Source organism: Varanus komodoensis, unplaced genomic scaffold, assembly GCF_004798865.1.
Source record: "Varanus komodoensis strain SLA01 unplaced genomic scaffold, ASM479886v1 scaffold10, whole genome shotgun sequence".
NCBI lineage: Eukaryota > Metazoa > Chordata > Lepidosauria > Squamata > Varanidae > Varanus > Varanus komodoensis.
The window spans coordinates 16,495,350-16,515,988 of NW_025335269.1; the positions used below are offsets into that span (position 1 = coordinate 16,495,350).

Here is a 20,639-nt window from a genome sequence, read left to right on the forward strand (position 1 = left end):
GTGATATGAAATGATAACCTAGGACAGAGCTCAAGACTCTGGCTCCTTAGTCCCCATAAGTAGTTATGCAATCCTTGTATGTATAGTAATTTTACGCAGCTGACAGCTCCTCAGAATTTCTTGCCACCAGTCAAGCATTTTGGCTTATATACACCAATGAATATGAATATGAATAAGTGAAGCTAGATACTGGCCAGTCCAAGGAGTTATTTTTCCTGGTCAGTTGTCACTATGGTCTCTTCTCTGCTGGAATGAGAGATGGCAGATCTTAAGGGGGAAGAGTCACAGAGTGTGTCTAAATTTTTCTCCATTATGGCCTACTGGAACAGAGCTAAGAAATTCACAGCCAATCTCTCTCTCTCTCTCTCTCTCTCTCTCTCTCTCTCTCTCTCTCTCTCTCACATGCACGCACACATGCACCCCCCCCCCAATGCTAAGATTAAAATACATCACAAATTAATCCTGTGTAAGTCTCAGTCATACAAATGGAAAGTGCATGAGAAGATGGCTTATGCCCTTTAGTCCTTGATGTATTCTAACTTACCTTTTGCTCTTTCTCTCTATTTCTCAGGGCGACAAAGAAGCGGAACTTGGTCTTCCTTTCTCCCCTTTGTGTGATCGTAAATCCACCATGGTTCCTCAGTCTCAGATAGGTAGGCACAGCCAGCAGATTTTCAAAGCAGGAGGAGTGGGGTGGGAGAGTGATTCTTGGCAGGAAAGCCACTGCCCAAGAGGTCTTATTTTGTAGAACCCAAAAGTAGAGGAATAATAGCTCAGTGATAGTTACTTTGCTCAGATGAGTAAGCATCTTATGTATAACGGACAATGTAGCCCCGTGCCACAGAAGCATTGCATATTATGCACAAAGCAGAATTTGATATTGTGCGCCAAGTTGTTCCCACACATCTTTTCAGAAAAGCTTTTCTGAGCTCCTTGCTCTTTGTCTCACTGCATCATTAAGGAAGAAGGACCACAGTGAAGGCCTCTTGTGACTTTGCCACTCTCTGTTGCCATCTCTCTCGCCAGGAAAAGCTTTTGTGGCAGAGGGGAGCCACACAGGCCCTTCAGCACATAGTTGGGCAGCACATGGCAGCACCGGATCGCTGCGCCAATCCTCTTTGCCCAAGGTTTTATATTGTTAATTTGTTATGTATTATATTTTAATTTTATGTTGTGAGCCGCCCTGAGGCTTCGGCGAATGGGGCGGCATAGAAATGTTTTAAATAAATAAATAAGGTGGAGCTATACAAGGCTATTGCAAGGCCAATTGTTACCCATGACTCTGTTTTGTTTACCTAGTGCAGAGATACACAACTCATGGCATGTCCTTGATGTGCCCACAGGTGGCCCCAGGTGCCACCGGCTTTTTCTTTTTCTTTTTTTTAAGAAAAGGAAGAAAATATCCTGGCTTAGCATGGAAATTCAGCAGGAAAGTGCTACAGAGCATCAGGATGAACAAATTTACCTTGCTTTCTTGCAAAATGTGTCTATTCTAAGCCACTGTAATTACTAAGGGGGTTATAATTTACATATTTAGCTTGTTTCTCCCACTTCCTTTTATCTTTTCGTTGGTGGCCAGTGGCATGTCCAAGGGAACAGCTAGCCCATGGACTGTCTGAAGTTGCCCAGCTCTTATTTACTTCTGTTCCCCTGCATCCTGACTTCTTCCAGTGGCCTACCTTTTTCTCAAGTTGTTTTGCATGGATTTAGTTTGCTGGTTAGTCATGAGATGACACTGGACTTTGTTGTGTCTGAGTGGAACCAGGAACTTCCTGCTCTTGTTCTATTTTTGTTGAACAGAAAAGTCTATCTGACATGCCCTTTCTGCCTTCCAAGAAGACAGTCGCCGGAGAAGATGTGGGGGCATTGTGTATATTCTTCCCTCCAAAGGGCATTTTTTAAAATTTGGTAGCACAGGAACAACACATAATTTTGCATGAAGAGATCAGGCAGGAGAATATGGCTGAACTAACTTTGCAGAAAAACCAGAATGCTAAAGAAGATCAAGACATTTCATTTCAAAATTACACCTGAAACACACACACAAATTATTCAGAATTCTAGTACCTGAATTTTCAGCACCTAGCATAAAACTTCCCACTAAACAAATGCAATTTCCAGAAGTTGGAAGCTAATTATGTATGAGCAAAATTATTAAATAAGATACCATCCTGTGGACTGTGCAGTGTTTTCCTCTCAATTCTGTAATCTGGGAAGGCATTTGCAGGGCCTAAAATTCCCCATGCCTTTTGGGGGCAGGAATCAGATGATGGACACTGCTCTCAAATTGATCTCACATCTTCTGAGATTTCTGAGCAAGCTTACAGTACAACGATATGGTTGGACAGCAAGTACATAGAAACAAAGTGATATCCAGGAGGGGAAGTTAGAAGGCAGGAAAAGGCTGATGCCTAGGGTTATCTCTGCATGTTGTCTGAAGCCCACTTTTGAGGCAAAGCTGAATGTTCCTGCTTGGAAGAACCATCCAAGGGATTTTTAAGAGAAACCAGATTGTATTTTGGATTAGGTCACAGGTCACCTGTAGCATGGAGATGAGTGCCTCTCCCTAGAGCCATCTACTCAGACTCTATGCTCAACCTCTGGGGCCTTCTTCCAAGTGCCAATCCTGAACGAGGCTCAGAGGGTGGCAAGAAGGGGAAGGGTTTTCTCTGTGGTGGCCCCATCTATGGAATGAGCTCCCCATGGAGACCCACCTGGTGCCAACTTTTCAGCACCATGTTAAGATAGTCCTTTATGCCAAGACTTTTAAATATGTGCTTGGTCATCCAGGGGTTTGAGGGTATTACCCAACCCAGGTATTCTGGTCATTCTTCCCTGTTTGTGTTTAGCCATTTTTAATTTTTAAAGTTTCTTTTGCCAAGAATTTATAATACTTTTATTGTATGTTATTGTACTGCTTTTATTCACTGTTGTACATCACCCGCAAAGCTGGGTTGGGCAGTATAGAAATTAAATAAATAATGTTTCCATTGCTAGTTAAATTAGGGACTATTTCCCACCTGCCACACCCACCTGGGGCTGCATTCTGTCCCACCACTGACATTGCCACCATAGTGTGACTGATGTTACTGCCAAAAAGAGATGACGTGGCACTTTCAAGCGGCAATTTTTCTTTGCAAGAAGGTGCAATGGGCAGCATGCACATTATTTGCAGGCAAAATCCTAGACTTGGGGGGTTACAGGAGCGCAGTTGGGTTTGCAAAGAGGATGCTCTCTGCACACCTTGTTTTAAACAAAGGTAGCCCACTCTCGCTGCTGGGCCTTGCAATGTCAGCAGCAGCAGTTGGTAGCACCGAAAGGCCAAGGAGAGGCATGAGCAATGCTGCTCAGCCCTGAGTTAAATAATTGTCATGCCTTGAGACTGTCGGGAATGGCTGCTAAGCAGAGCAAACAGCACAAGTTTGTTAGGGTCTGGTTATAAGGCAGACCCTGTTGGCCTGAAGGATGGAAATGTACCCTTAGTTTTGTTTTTCTGGACAGAGCTTCAGACAGCATTTGGCCTTTAGTACAAAGGTCCTTATTCATTGCACAAATCATGGGGGAATTAATGGTGAATTAGACTGTTAGCAAAAATAAGTATAGTAAACAAATCAAGCACTCAGTCAGTACTAATGACTGATTTATACAGTTCTTGCCTGTTTTAGCATTTTATTTAATTTGGGAAAATTTACTGCATCTCACTGCTGTCAATAATTTACATCTTTGTAAATCTCATCTGCTTAATATTCTGAAGTTTTCATTTCTCGGCTTGCCGCTCAGTGGGTAATTACTTAATGTCTCTATATAGTGATTCTGTGATTAAATCAAGAACTATCATATATTTATTTCCCTTTTCTATGCAGAGATGTAAGGTTTGGCTCAATGATGCTGTCAGAAGACAATTGGAGAATATTTCATTATATGATTGATAGCAATTTTCTAGTGAAGTAGAGTTGATTCATTTCTTACAAGAGCTACCCTATAGTCATAAATCGTGGGCTGAGGGTTATCTACAGCAATGAAATAAGTATAAGTGACAAGCAAAAGTACCAGGGGGTTGGAAGTGAGTGGGATAATGATGCTGTTACAGCCACTGACGGTATCAGAATGACACAAAATACCTCCACACACTTCACTTGCAATTCTTAGTCTGTTAGAGTTATTCCAAATTATGTATATTATGCTCTTGTGACCAACTTTCTGGCAGAAAATGATCTCACAGAGTCTCAGGTGGAGAAAACTAAGGGTACAGTCCTATGCCTGTTTAGACAGAAGAAAGACTTACAACTCCCATTATCCTGGCTGGAACATAATGGGAGTTTCAAAAAGAAAATCCTTCTAAACCTGCATAGGATTGTGCCCTAAATGAAGGAGAGCCAGCCGAGTGTTTATGGAATGCATAATGGCACATTTCACAGAGCAAAATGTGACGTGAAAATCAGGGCGAAGGGTGCACAGATTGGGGTGGCTTGGAAACTAAGCCAAAATAAAATCTTCCTGGACTCACGAAGATTCAGTTTTGAATTCACAAAAGTAAATTTTGGTTTACATTTTGCTTGGCTTGCTGGAGTGGTACATATTCTTTCCTGTCTTTCATTAGCTCTCTCTAATAACTCCCAAGCTATATGCTTTGTGCTGAGAAACATCTTCAAGGATTTAAGACTCAGGGATATTTTGCTGTACTTTAAACATTATTATAACATTTAAAACAGTGACTGCAGAGATCCTGGTACTGGCATTTGGCCTCCTTTTTAATGATTAAAAAGTTTTCAGTAAAGGAGAGCAATAATTCCTTGGTGTGTTGCATTAATGAAATGACCCAGCTAAAATGCCTGAGGCCTGTTTCTAAAGGCCAGGTTCATTTCACAGAATTTTGCCATGAGCCAAGTGCTGATAGCAGAAATTCAGTTGGCTTTCTCATCATTCAGGCTAAAATGCAATACAATGCCAAGTCAAGAAATTTCTGTTGCTCAACAGGAGGCTTAGAAGTTGTAAAAGCTTCTCCTTCTGTCTGGAGCTGTAGGAGGTTGGTTTGATTGGAGACTTTCCTTCTTGTCATCAGTGCCTCTTTCTGCTGATTAGTGTAGTAACATTCTTTCATTTTTGCCCTTTGCCTGGCAAGGAACAAACTCAGTTTCATAACATATTGGGCAAACATTGACAATCAGATGACAGTGGCTGAACTTGTTGTGCATTTAATAACAGGCCATGTTATTCTTGTTGAATGTTGGGCAGAAAGTTCCTCACCCTCCACCCTGCCTCCTCCTCCTCCTCCTCCTCCTCTTCTGAATGGAAGGTAGCCCTATAATCCTATTACAGCTGCCACATCGGGAGTTAAGCTTCCCCTTATCCCTACTCATTGCCCTGTGCATTAAAATCCTATTAAAAATACTCTTTGTGTCTTGTGTAGTACAATCCCTGACATGTTTGCACAGAAGGAAGTTGTATTATGCTCAAGGGGATTTATGGTCAGTTCTACATAATATGTAGCAGGAAACCTGGGCTTCCCATCTGTTGGCAAGATGCTCTGACTTTTTTATCATGAGCAGAGATATATGAGAATGTTGCTCTTGTTCTCAGATCATGCAGCCATATTCCATTTGTAAACAGGAGCATAATTCCAGTTGTAAAGAAGTGTAACCAGAAGCATAATTTTTGGGAATATTCATAGCTTCTCAAGCTTGTGTCTATGTTTGAAAATGTGTACTTGCACTTCCCTTCTGTTGCATGACTGTGCTTTGCTTTCTGAGGAAAATGTACATTTTGGGTGCAGGCTTGTAAAGGGGTACTTTTATCATAAAAGTGCAGGAACAAAAAGGGTTTGGCAACAAAAGTGAGGTGAGATGAGCATCAAGGTGGAATACAGAGAACCCAGATGAGCTCTGACATTGTTCATTCTCCTTTTTAAAATCCTAAGAATGCATTTGGGTTTACACACATACTCAATCATGTGGTTATATTAGTCACATATTACATTTTTAAATGGCTGCTATAAAAAGCATAGCTGAATATCTAAACATGTAATATGTGAAACATCCCTTAGTGCCTGCTAGGTGAGTGCACCATCAGATGTGTGACCGTCCTTTAAGACTATCTGTGAAATGCAGGGCAGAATGGGGAAAATGGGACTGCCAGCACACATGAATGATCAGCAATCTATGGAACATCACTTAGGAACCACTGCTTGGTCTCATTTCCTCATAGAAGGGCAAGTTTATAATGAATTCTAGGTGACTGGAACTGTCCCACGCAAACCCAATTAAATAAAAGGGATAATGTGAAATTGTAATTACATTTGACATTGGTGGCCATATTTTTACCAATAGAGCTTCTCTAGACCTTTCTGTAATGTAGTACCCAATTTGTTTAATTTGCGCTACAAATTGGGTTTCCAGTTTTACTGCTCTGAAATATGCACTGTATACAACAAGGTACTTTTAGTAATGAGAATTTCTTTGGAGTTACTTTTTGCCATTATATTATTCACCCAAAGCAACCTAATAACCGAACATCAAATTGCATTTACAGAAAAGTCATGAAATTACATCTGATAATTGCCTGGCAGATCCAATGCAATGTTTAGAATGAGGGAATGCAAGGGAATCTATGTGCCACGTCTCTTTGAACATCCACAACTATGTACTCTTATTATAGCTTTATTATTGCAGTTCTTCCATAGATTTCAACCTCCAAGTTGGGTCATAACCAGCTAAACCAAGAAATTGGCTCAGATTCCCACAGAACCCACACAAAACCAGATTAGTCCCACCTGCCTTATGCTGGTGGCTTGCAACTCTTTATTTTCATCCTTGTAGGAATTGCAGTGAGATGATAATGCCTGCTCCCAGGATGCACGTCCTGCTTGACCTTTCTCTGTGTGTGCTGCAGGTATTTCATAGAATCATAGAATAGTTGAGTTGGAAGGCCATTGAGTCCAACCCCCTGCTATTGCGCGGCACCACGACCTTTGTCTGCTTATCCATCTTGCTACGTAGATTGACCTCTCAGTGTGAGTGACCCTCTTGCATTTCGTTCTGTGATGTGCCTTTTCCAGGTTTTATTGATTTCATTGTGGAGCCCACTTTCACTGTGCTGACTGACATGACGGAGAAGATTGTAACGCCTCTCATTGAGGAAGCATCCCACTCTGGCCTGACAGGGTTTAGACGCTCCAGGTCAGTAGGGATCTTAACTTTGCAACGGGAGCTCCATTCCGTGTTTAAACTGAATTCTCTGATTTGTACTCATGGGCAGTCATTTGGAAGTCTGGAAGTTCTCACCAATGGGAAGGGCAGGAAGAAGGCAGAATGTCCGTGCCACAACCCAAAGCTATCCTCTTCATACAAGACAGGGAAGCCCTTGCCTCAGGGGTGGGCTGTATGCAGCATGGTTCCCATGGCCTCCACAGCAGCCCTTTTCCTCTGTTGTTGTATCAATGAAATGTGGCAGCAGCAAAATAAAGGAAATGAAAAATAAGTGGTGAATCATGTCAGAGTCTGGAAGGGAACCAATTTAGCTAGAGAAGAATTCGTGTATCCTTGTCAGCATTTGTTGTGGTTTGCCACCAATTTTAGCAGTGAAACACTGCTGTTTTGGGCAGTGTGGTCCTGCCAGATTTCACTGGTAACATGGCTGTAGCTCCTGGAAGGTGTTCCAGAGGCTGGCATTGACACCCAAACCCACCAAAGTTGCCTGCCCCTGCCTTACACACACTGAATTCCACAGAACCTTTGCATTTACAGTTAATATGGTTAGCAATCTATTTCTTATTCTCTTTCTGGTCTTGGGGGAGGTAATGTAGCAGTAGGCCATGAAATGGAGTCAGCATTATTATAAGGTGGTAATGTCCTAAACATATTTACATAATAATAGCTGGATAATATTAGATAGTAGAGCAATACCTTAGACCAATTTTGATCAATTCATCTGGGCAATTTGCCACCCAATATACATATTATCCACTTTAGATATGCAGGTCCTCTGCATTCAATATGGTTGGACTTGTAAACCAGACACTGGATTTAGAATAATGACAGATTCAGAAATTCTTGCTAGAGTGTCACATCGTTGATTGGAGTAATCCAGATTGCTATTGCTCAAGATGAAATAGTGGTCTTACCACCTCTTCAGTACATGCATCATTAATGACAAGTCCATGTGTTGCATCAGATTCAGCCTGGTTCTTACCTGAAAATTGCCTGGCACCATAGAACAGCCTCAGAACTCAGGCTGATCTGATGCTCCAAAGACTGTGGGATTTGCATGAAAAGTCAGGCGTTTTCTCAGCTGAGAACAGGCAGGCTTAAATCAAGCATGGCTGGAATCCAGCCCAGAGAGAGAAGATGGATAATGCTGCTCAAAAGTCAAGAGGTCAGAAAGGCCAAGCTAGAGTGGGGAAGAAATGGAGCATTTGTTCATTTAATACTTCTACCATCTACATCTGGCTCTAACAGTTTTAAAAAAATGACCTCCTCTTATGTTGTGCAATCCTAGTCTGAATAGCATCAGCCCCTCAGAAGTTAAAAGATCGAGTGTCAAGAGCACTGGATCAGAAGGAAGTGCCTCTCTCAACTGTTCCATACTCACTGTGGACTTCAAATGTTTTAAGAACACTTGGACCGAGGTGGTGCAACAAAACCGAGAAAAGTGGAAAGCACAAGCAACCAAAGGTAAGAACTGCTGGGTTCAGTAATAATAACAACTCAAATGCCCATCTTTCTGATAGATGCTCTGTGTGTGTGTGTGTGTGGGTGTTGTTCAAAGGCCCAGAAGGGTTCAAAGCATATTTTCTATGGACTTTACACTCAGAGATATTTATACCGCACTGAAGAAGTCCATAAATAAATGTATTTATTTACACTCTGCTTTTTTCCTGGGAGGAATCCAGGGTGACTTACCTAATCTTCTTCCCCTCAATTTTATACTCACCAAAATCCTGTGAGGTGCATTAGGCTGGTGGCGGGTCAGCCAGAGAGCTTCATGGCTTCGAGTGAGTGTTAGGATCCAGGTCCCGCAAGTCACACAAGAAAGGGGGAGCAATTGAGTGCACTGTCTCTGGGGTGCTCATCAGTTCTGCTTTCAATGAACACCTTTCCTCTTTCAGTTAACATCAAATTTCATTCATAAGAGATTAATGTGATAGCTGAAGCTGGATGCTCAGGAATCTTCAGGGATTAAACAAACCAGGATTAATTCACAATTCCTTGTTGGGTTACTTTTGGATTGTTTAATCCCTAAATAACCCAGAACATCCAGGTTCTGTTATGATGCTAATAACTTAAGACTGGCGTGACCATGGGTTGTTAACAGAAAGGAGAGACAATGACTATGTTGGCAGCAGTGCAGTTACATACTCCCGCTAAATTTTGGGATCCTGTAGATTAAATAACCCATAAATGGCCATTATATATGAACTAGAAGTAGGAGTAAAGGTCAAGACAATTGCTTGGGCAATTGGACCTGACGATCTTCTTGGCCCCTTCCAACTCCACTTTTCTATGATTCTTCTGGAAAACAAGGCATGCACTCCCATGCACCTTGTTTCCCAGCAGAGTAACTGGGAGTGCAGCTCACTTCCAGTTGCAGAGCAGCAGCACTTTCAGTTGTAGCGAGAGTGACAGAGGGGCACAACCCCCAGGGAATTCTGGGGGTTCTGAGGTGGCTGTTCCAACCCTCCACAGTTGCCCACCTTTTTAATGGATGCTTGTGATGATCCTACAAGAATTCAAGAGTTCACATACCTTGAGACAACTCTGACCATAAGAAGAATCCTGCTGGATCAGATTGAGGGTTCATGGATGACCCAGCATCCGGAACAGCCCAGCCAGATGCTTTTGGGAATTACATTAGTAGGTCAGGATGGCAACAGGTCTGCTCAGCACATGTTCCCAGCTTCTGGAATTCAGCATTTGACTATGGAGCTTCCACTTAACTATTAGGAGCAATTGCCATTCATAGGTATCCTCATGAATTGCATATATCCAAATCACCTGCATACATGATCCTCATGGGCCCTCTAATTCTGGGCAAGTGAGGATCAGAGTACCTGTGTGTGACACTTTTAAATATCTTTTAAAGGCCCAAGGGTGGGACTTCCATCCTGACACTAAAAATGAAATGAGAGATGCCTTTTCAGTAAATCTGCTAAATGATTTTCTTCATCTCTCCTGCTATTTTGTTCTTGCTTTTGCTGAGGATGCAGAAGAAAAAGTGAAGAAAGAAGCAGAGGAGAATTCTCAACAGGCTACTGAAGACAAGAAAATAGATGAAAAAGAAGGGAAAAAGCCAATGGAGGAAACCACTGCCAGCAAGTCAGAGAAGAGTAAAGAAGGGAATTCAGGGGAGACTAAGAGCACAGAAGCCAGTAAGAGTAAACTCAATGGGACTCGTCAAACTGGTGGTAGCAAGCATGATGCTTCTCCAGGGAAAAACATAACTCAGGTGGAAAAGGAGACAGAGTTCAGTCCAGCAGCAGGAGACCAGAAGCAGCATGTACAGAACGGTAAGTCCTTGTACGGGCTCACAGAAAGGTAAATTTACGGCTAAGCTCATATGTTCCTTTGATATATTTGGTGCTGATGGGTGTTTCATAGATCAGGTGTTTATATCTAACCACTTATCTTATGCTAGCTCTCCAACACACACAAATGACACCCTGAAAGGAATAAATACAGGTAGCCTTCCCCATCTAGGTGCCCTCCAGATGTTCTGGTCTTCAACTCCCATCAGCCATCCCACATGGCCAGTGAACAGGAATGCTGGGTGTTGTAGATCAAAGCAGCTGACATGGCCCAAGTTGGGTAAAAGTGCCCTACAGTAAGAACTGTTGTGTTTTTTATTCCATTTTTTCTCTGTTGCAATTGCAAATGTTAATGGCTCTCAGTATAAATTAAATAATTGTAGACTGCAATGAGAAACCATCTTCAGATGAATATTTGTGTTAAATTAAAAGCACTTTACAAATATTGGGATTAAGTGCATTTTGCTGCCAGTGATTGTTCTCTTCTGCTGCCTCATTCACTTGGACACCAATTTAGTGGCCTGTATGGTTTTAGAAACAGGGAGTTTTAATATGGTGATACACAACATTAATCTCCTTGGATCCATCATACTTTCCTTTTTTTGGACTTCTGCTATCTGGGGATAGGTTCATCATTTATTTCCAGAGTTCATTATGCTCATATTTCTAGCACACAGCCAGCAAAAAGGAAGAACAGCTATTATAAGTCCCTAAAGTCAGCCTATTCATTAAGAAGGATATTCATTCTGGGAAAGTTCAGACAAGAATTGCCTCCTTGTCTCAGTCTGAAGTCTGTTTTAGCAAAAACTTTTCAATGGAGATCCAATGTGAATTTAGAATCCTTCATGATCCTTGACCTCTTGCAGTATATTGCCTTCTGTTGGTGAAGGAAAATATTAAAGTTTCATTAATGTTTGTGCTTCTAATTAGCAAAAACCATTAAGGAAATGCTGAGCCAGAGTTGGTAAATTATCAGATTTGCAAGTTGATCTTCATTGAAGCCTGGGGACTATTTGCTCTTTAAAGTATGGTACTATAATCTCAGCATGGTCCTTTCCCCCTCTCCAAAGTCATTTCAAGACTTGAGCACAAATGGATGCAATTTCAAGTTTTAAGCTTGAGTCTTTAAATGTCATTCCATGTGGAAAGATGCGAATTTGACACTTTCACACTACCAGGCTCCAACTTTAATGATAGTCTGAATACTATCATTGCCACAAAGACTATGCAGCACATTTCTCCAATCTACCTCTTAGTTGTGCTTTTGGAAGAAACAAGATTTTTTCCAGGGAATGGCTGAGAAGGCAAATTTCTTGCGCTTTCATTTTTTTTGCTGCATCCCCCCCTCTTCTATTTTATGACTGTTGTTTTAGGATTGCCATGTTCTGGGCAGTAATAGCATGGAAGCTATGAGAGAACTGGAAAGCATCCAAAATAGATCCAGCAAGAGGGAGCTAGGCTCAAGTTGCTGAAAAAAAAGTCTTATTCTTTAAGTGTTTCATCCCAATAGATCATTAACAGCCTTCCTCAGGGGAATTCTTAAGAAAACCCTCAGAGAACTTTGTCAGGTTGCCTAATACACATGAAGATAGCCAAGATAGAAAGATAGCCACGCAAACTGGCAATGGCGTGTACCCAACTCAGAGGGAGGATAGTAATGCTTGGATCCACATTACTCTCTTTCTGAAAGGGAGAACAAAAAGAGAAGACACAACCTTCTTGCCATGTTTCAGCAATACTCTGAAAACTGCTGAATGGAAGGCACTGTTCTGCCTCTACCAAAAGATGTTATTCAGAGCATCCATCCTTTCTGCTCAACTCTTGTTTCTATAGTGGATTATCATTAATTTTTAGCAAAATATACCATATATTAGTGAAGTGGAACATTGGCTAATATATATATACTGGCCAATGTACAAATTCACTAGTCTTTTCTGAAGATTTTAATCTACATGCACATTTACAGGGCATTCTGTTATTACTGACACTTGTGATTGCCTTTTAAATTGAAGCTGAATCAAATTTTAGTTGATCTTAATTATGATACTAACCATGCAGAGACTCATTCTATTCTACTCTGGGAAAGGCAGCCAGTTCAGATTAGTGACCTTAACCTGCAATCTTCCAAGCACTGAAAGAAGAACCAGAGGGTGTAGTACGTACATTTTTTGAGGTTGTATCTTTTCCTCCAGTACTTGGGGTGCAACTAGAATGGTTAATGTATATCAGACCAAAGAAAGGGTTGCCGCTCTGACAGTACTGTATCATCTCCCCTACTTCTGCAACGGGGGAAGATGGGAAAGTTGGACAGATGAGCTGGTTCCAGATTTAGGTACATGAAACTGGGTTAACAGGGACAAATACGAATTTGAAAAAAGAAAAACCATATTTCATTCTTATTTGTTTCTGAAGTGCAAGTAAGGGCCATTCCCTGAAGCATGAGGTGGGGGGGAGGGCCACTGCAGCCAGGGGTTTGCTTCAGTGGCGTGGGGCAGCGGAGCTGTGAGCGGGCTGGTTGACCAAGCTAATCTCCCCTGCCAGTGTGCAACCTTCCTGCTTGCAGCAGCAGCAGCATTGAGGTTATCCCTGCTGTAGCCAATGGGGAAAGCCTCTGGTATCTGCCTCCAACAGCCAGTTGGGCACTTTTAGGGACCTGGTCTGTTCCTTTCTTTCTTTCTCTTCTGTCTCCACTTTGCGGGGAGCGGCCATTTTTGCTTACTGGCTAGCTACATGGCAAGATTATTACAGGACTTTGTGACTCTGGCCAAGCAGCACACCTGTTGTCAGGCTTGTCCCACAAAGGATCATGCTGTCCAGGTTCAGATGACATGGTAAGTCTTTGTGGGTCAGACAAACCCTATAGTACACCATGGGTTCTTATTGTGGTTGTCAGCCATGGTAAAAACCCTTCCATGCGTGAGTTCACATGTCAAGGCCACCAACTGATAACAGCATTCAATGGCAGGTCTCTCCTTCATCTGCCATACCTTTCAGACCCAGTCACAGGCCACAAAAGTGCATACATGGGAGAGGGCGCAGTTTGGACATTAATTTGGGAATGAGGACATGGAAGAAAACTTATTGACCCTACCAGAAAGCAGAAGCATGCTCTCTGGTATTTGCCACCAGCTGCCACATTCATTTGGCAACTGGTGGCAAATACCATTCATTTGACTATCCTGCTGATGTGACTTCTGAAGCATCGATTCAGACAACAAACACCAGCATAGGGCCTCTATATTTACACATGTCATCTATGAGGATCATCATTATTATTTTATTTCTCTTCCATCCAATAGCAGAAGCTGTCCAGGCAGTTTACAGCCACTCACAAAGTACAATAAAATTAGAATATAAAATACAATAACAAAAAAGCATCATAAACATTTCACTACAACCAAGTATGTGAGTCCCAAGCTGTGTAGCACTTTATAGGTGTCAGGGAATCCCAGTTTAGCAGTCTGTGAGAATGTATGCTTGGATCCACAGGGAGACCTTTATGTTATGAACCACAGCAATTTTATTGGTGAGAACACTCAGGAAACCCCTCTGCAGAGACAACCCTTCATGAAGTTCCAGAACATACACAGAGTGTTTTATAGGCATCGAGTCACGTGCACAGGAGCAGGGTTGATGATGAGGGAAGAAAAGGAACATTTCAAAATATAACACATCCATAAACAGAATAATATGAGTTAACTGCAGAGGGGCTATGACATAATGTTACAGTAAATATCAGTGATAACAGTGCCTTTCTCTTTGATTTGACAAAGAGAAAGGCACATGAATCATACCAGGGTTTGGGTGTGGGTGTTGACATGCAAGAGCAGGTGATTTCATAAGAACAGGAAAGTCTAGTCAGGGCTGTTTGCTGCAGTTCAGCAGGTAACAGGATACAAAGCCTTAATGCAGCAACATGCTAACAATGTAACAAGTTTAACTTTGCAACTAAATGTAGCAGCAGCTTCAGGTGAGCAGAGAATCTCAGTCTCTTAAAGGGAGAAATGATTAATAATGCTTTAGGGAAAAGAAGCCTGGCTGAGAATTCTGGTTCTTTCTAAGCAGGGACACTGCGGGTTTGATTTTATATCACAAAGGCACATACAAGCAAACTTTCTCTTATACAGATTTATTTGGATTTCCCCAACATACGTTAAAACCAGGATAAGAAACATAGGCAGCCAATACAAGTGGACCAGGATTGGTGCTTTATGTTTGGGCCTGGATATTATGGTACTGTATGTACAATCCTGGCTGTTCATGTAACATTTTGTAGTGGTTTTAAACACCCTTACCTTCTTTCAGATAGCTTGGATGACGCTAAATGTGAGAGCAGTTAAGTGCTCTAATCTATGTACTGTAGGCCTGTTTTACTAGCTAAAGTTTTTGTCCATTCAAGAGGTATAACTAACCACTAATCTGTCTTTCAATGCTGGAAGAATAATTCAGACTGCTAGTCAGTTGTTGCAGTGTGTGCAACAGTTAGCAAAGCACTGCATTGGGTCTTAGGGACTGTAGCCCATGTTGCAAAGGGTAAAGAGGCAACTAATCTCCACTCAGACATTTAACTGCTAGAGGCCCCATGGAGAGAGTTAAACTCTAAACAACAAGTAATGTATATGGACAAAACTTGAACATCCCCAAAGGCAAAAATAGAAACAGCTTCTTAGAATGCTCCAGGTCTGGAGTTTCTAACATGGTGCTGGGCACACAAATGTCCCTGCAGACATCTCGCTTGGTGCCAGCCAAACCCTTATAGTCCTGTCTTTTTATTTTTTTCCCTAAGTCCAAACAATAAATACATGGGAGGCTGATGTGCTGCAATGTGAAGTGCTGGCTTCCAGCATAATCTTGATTTCCAAGAATGCCTTTGGGTCCCACTTGGACTGCAGGGGCATTCTTAGAAGCTAGGGGTGTGGGTAGTAGTGCCAGGCAAGAGAAAAAGTTAAGCTGGCGCAGGGGGTGATGGGAAGTGTGTGGAAAGTGTTCTGCATGTGCTTTCCTTGCAGGTGGGAGGAGGTTCATGTGCTTAGTCCTCGTGTATTTTTCCTGGGGGTTTGTATGCTCTGAGTGTTTATACTGTATATCATGTGAGCACCAGTAGTTTGTTTCCCTTGAAATAGTTATTGCTCATGGAGGCGAATATGTGATTTGATAGTTGTCATTCAGTACCTGCATATGGTTAAACTCAGTTTCTTAATGATGGTCTTGTCGGTTTGTCCTCTGTGAGATGCGGGTTGCAGCAGAAATTGGGATCAGAAGAACATCTGAGTGTGTTGGAGCATGGCTCCACCTCTGCCTTGCACTCAGATTCTTGGGCAAGTTACTCTTGCTTCAGCCTCATGGCACTGCCTTCTTGAAAATCACTATTTTGTTACCGGCTGTGATGCCCTCCTTTGCATCCATGTTTTGAGGGTGCCCAGAATATTGTCTCAAAAGTATTCCAGTTTACCAAATCTGAGAGGCATTTTACAAGAGTAAAATGAGTGTTTTCATGAGTGTTTTCATGTCTATAGTTCAGTTCTATAGATGCTGGTGACCTTTACTAGTAGAAGAATGCCGTATCATATCTCTGGGACAATACTGGGTGAAAATAAACCATGATTGTGAAAGTGGACTTATTTTGGGTGCTACTTCTGAATCATCTGCAGGATGTAGACATGTTTGGGCATGATGGGAAAAGGGACTGAAACCACGTCTGGATAAATTTGGAGCGCCATCCTTGTGCATTAACTGGGGTTGCTGCTGCAAGGCAGAATTTTGAGGCCACGTTAACTGACTTTTGGTAGCCTCAAAGTTCAAAACCCGAAAAGGGTCTCTAAGAGGCCTTCTCTGCCTTAAGCAAAACAGTAGGCTACACTATCCAGTTGTGAACCAGCTAGCATGTTATTTAGTTAAGGCTATTGACTGGGCATCTGAATGAATCATCACTGCATATACAGCAGCTGTAAGCCATTTAGTATCCTTTAGTTCCAAACATAAATGGATGTTAAGCATGACTGATTCATAGGCCTCACTACACTACTTAAGTGTGTTCTGCATAGAACAGGGACACAGTCCTGCTTAAGCAGGAAAAAGTCCTATAATTCCCAGCATGCCCATGGTTGACTGGGAAATTCTAGAAATCGTAGGACTTTTTTTGGTCTAAATTTGAATAGGATTGCACCCTTAAAGTATTTCTTGCTGCTTCTGAATTAGTAGCTGGATCACTGGAAATGGGTTGATAATGTCATGAGGCTGGCACTCCTTCCCAACAAAAGCAATTGCTCCAGCAGATACTACAAATGTCTTTATTCTAAGCAGCTTTACATGTAGAATCACAACAGGATAGAAAGTTCATCTCTTGTTCTAACAAAGTTCAACCCATGCTTGATTTATGAACCCTCCGTGGCTGCCCACCCCAAGGGCGGAGTGCTGTGACCCCTCTCTTGGCACCGTTCAGTCAGTCTGGATTCCAGCTGTCCCACTCTGCATGTGCACCTGTGAGAGTGAGCATCCTCAAATCCCCCTAGTCCCTTATCTATTTGGTTCTCACACTGTATATCAGAAGACTGAGAGTCTGTTTTCATGTTTATTCCCAAATCGCCCTCTCCTCGTGCCCCTGTTTGGTCTTCTCTCTGCACCTCCTTATCTGACCCATTCTTACTCTCTGTGTCTGTGAAAGTGGGGAGTAAAGTTTGTTCTGCTGAAACCAGAAATAACTCTTCATCGATGCTCTGGTTCTCATGAGAAGTTTCTTCCTCTTGTGCGCATGTACAAGACTCTTCTGAGCTTATGCATGAAAGATAACTTGTTCATATGAAGTAATTGCTCAGTTAACATGGTATGCAGAAGCAGTGTTGTCACATGCCATGGGAGGTTTTGAGAGGCCAGCCTTGTAGTTACTCACAATGCCTCAATGGAAGATTACTCCAAAGCAATGTGGGCCATTTAAAACAGAGATTTCCTAGCTGCATGCTGCTGTTACCTTGTAAACCTTTTTGGATATCTCATTGTTTTAGAACCATAACTGATAGTTCAGAATGATCTATTCAGGTTGGATGGGATGAGAATTTACTGCTGAACACTAATGGTCTGTGTTTTGCCGCTCAAAATATTGAATGATAAATTTTAACCCCAAGGTGTCTCCAAACTGCTACTCACAATGGTGACAGAAAGACATTTTCTCTCTCCTTTCTACTCTAGGTTATGATTCTCAAGTGTATTAGTTTGGTTGGCTGGAACGTTTCACCAGAACTTCTTTGCAAATTAAGACTGGAATGCTAGAATTAAAACAGTGATAGTAGCCATCCTAGAGCGATAAGCTAAGAGAAACATCGGTCCCAGATTTTCCTATTACTATAAAGGGCTGTATGTTTGATATCAACTTGTTTGTATTCTCAGTCAGTAAAGGAAACTGATTTTGAGATTGTATCGCACAAAACTGGATTGAAACAGCCTGATTCTTTCATCTAAACACAATGCACATCTCTGCTCTACATCCATAGCAGAGTGGAAAGCTAGACTTGCCAGAAAGAGGTGTTCTGGTGAGCAAGGGAAGGGGCAGATAGGAAAAGTTATCTCTTCCTTCTGTGGCTGACAGAGACAATCAGAAGGGAAGCAACTCCACTGTCAGGTTTGCCCACTTACGAGACAGAAACAAACAAACATCTGGCACAATTCTAACTGAGCAACTTAGCCAAGAACTTTGAGAAAGTGAAAAATAAGAGACATGATGAAAACATGCATCACACCCCTTGTAACCAATGCAACCAGCAATCCCTGTGAGCAGAACAGTCCCAGGTGGAACTGCCCACTCCATTCCTTGCAAACCAGAATACCACTACATGGTAGGTTCAAATTTCCATTCTTGGTCAGTGAAGGAGTGGGGCAGGCATGAAGTTGTCCCAAAGCAGCATCCTTTAATGGATGGGAAGTTTGCATATACCTCAGGACTTGCTGCAGGACCCAGGGCCCAAATGATGCTTTGGTTGGAGCAGAGTTGTCAGTTTTACAGTGGCACGTGAGCATGAAGGGAGAAGCCCACATGGCCACCTGAACTATTTCCTCTCTCACTGCTTGAGGACAGAATTGCATTACACCAATCAATTGTTTGTAATGAATATCACTGATCTGGTGATGAAGATAACATTCATCCAGTGTGAATGTCGGTAGAAACAGCAGGGGTTTTCTCTTATGTTGATGTCTCTTAGCACCATAGCCAGTCACAGTCCTAGGTTTTAAAAAATGTCTCATGCTAATCAACAAGGAGCACAAAACCTGTGTTTTCCAGACCTTCGCTTGGGTTTGATACTGAGTCCAAGCAGACCAAGTCAATCTAAGCAATGGCAGAACATTTTCTGAAGCCCTGAGTCAAAGCAAGGAGACATTGTGCAACTCTAATTATATCTTCCTGTAATTATAAAAGGTAGAATAGTTGATCAAGTGCGGTGTCTTATCCAGGGCATTATTTACCTAGCTCTTTAAAGTAACTCCAAGATATTCACCTGTTCCTCATGCTTCAAGTAGGTATGGGAAGTCTGATTGCTCCTGAAATGTACAGGAGGGGAAAATACAGAATTATTTATAGCTGGGAAGTTGTTTCTGATATATTTCTTGAAGTTGATGCTTGGGTTCTTTATGTAAAAAGGCAAGGTCTATGTTGAAATACTAAATGTGTGCACTTTATTTGAACTGAGTTCATTTAAACAGAATACTTTTCTGCTTCTAACAGGGATATTGTGAAATATCTTCCCTGATGTAGCACATGAATAGAAAATTTGGTCTGAGTCACACCAATGCAATCCCCTGCCCTCCTCCAATTTTTTTTCTCATCACTCAGAGCTAGTTGTTCTTACTGCCTTGTGAAGTCATTGGTCAGGAAACAGGATCAGTAACAGGGGACCCTAACAGACTCATGTCGTGGGCAGCCAGAATGAAAAGCCAAACAAATACCCACAGGGGGAATGTTACTCATCCAGCCTGTTAATAATGGATGAATAACTGCCATATGTGCAGAATCACCAAGAAGTTGGCATGTGGACTTGCTGGAGAGGTACAATTTTATTTGGTCTACTTTTTGGAGGGAACCAACCAAAACCACACTTCCTGGGTGAATACACAGAGGAGAACACAGTTTTCCTTCATACTGAGCACTTCTCTGATTGTTCGGATGCAACTCTCAGCTGAAACAATGCATACAGAAATGTGTATTTTAGGGAAAAGACATGTGAAGTGTGTACAGTTTGGGGATATATACAAACAATGTCAATGTAGAAGTTCGTTTATTTCATTTTTATCACACCTTTTCCTCCAAGAAATCTAAGGCAGCATACTTGGTTCTTCTCCTCATTTTTTTCTCACGGCAACAACCCTGTGAGGTAGGTTAGGATGAGAGTCAGGGTCTGGTCCAGAGTTATCCATTGATCTTCATGACCATGGGGGCTTGAAACCAGGTCTCTCCAGACCCATTCGAACAATCTCACCAGCTTATCAGACTATATCACACTGACACATCAGGTAATTTTTTAAAAGAAAAATCAGAGCAAATGGGACAGGACAGATTTATGACTGAACACATGAGAAACTGACATGGACCAGAAACTGATTGATCCATTCATTCATATGACTTGTAATTCAGTTGAATACAGTTCAGACCTACCTACACTTCTGTCTCCATACTCTGTGGGGCTTAACCCCACACAAAATGTTTGAACAAGTGGTGAGAACTAGCATGAAAGAAGAGTTCCTATATAAGAACCAGTATAAGAATCTGATATGAAATTAAATCACAGAGGAAAGCTAGAAATAGTAAATAAGTAAATAGTAAATAACTGGAAATAGTAAATAAGAAAAGCAAGAAAGGAAGTTCAGAAGGAAAGATCCTGTCAAAGGTTTCTTTTGATGCATATAGAACTGTCACTGTTCATTTATTCAGAACTGTCATTTCAGTGTTAGTTCCACTAACATTGGAGTGAAAGCACAGTTGTTTGTCAGACCAGCAGTCAATTTCCTTACTCACTTTCTAATCCTCAGTGTCAGGATTGGGACCAAGTCATGTTCTTTATATGCATCTCTTCTGTTAGCTGAGAAAATCTGAAAGCGACAAGAGACACCAATTAGAATCTTTGCATGTCCTAAG

General features: G+C 41.8%; 1 protein-coding gene across 4 annotated transcripts in view; it reads left to right on the top strand.

Annotated features, from left to right (window-relative positions):
- The window catches only part of PDE1C (phosphodiesterase 1C), a 183,795-nt gene that overhangs the window by 136,578 nt on the left and 26,578 nt on the right, over positions 1 to 20,639 (top strand). For all 4 annotated transcript variants that reach the window (XR_006417071.1, XM_044454836.1, XM_044454827.1 and 1 more), the window contains 4 exons: positions 572 to 653; positions 7,055 to 7,175; positions 8,494 to 8,669; positions 10,202 to 10,501. Coding sequence is in view for 3 of the 4 variants with exons in the window: in XM_044454836.1 (XP_044310771.1) it covers positions 572 to 653; positions 7,055 to 7,175; positions 8,494 to 8,669; positions 10,202 to 10,501 (679 nt within the window). In the remaining variant the exon portion in view is untranslated. The remainder of the gene's footprint in view (positions 1 to 571; positions 654 to 7,054; positions 7,176 to 8,493; positions 8,670 to 10,201; positions 10,502 to 20,639) is intronic.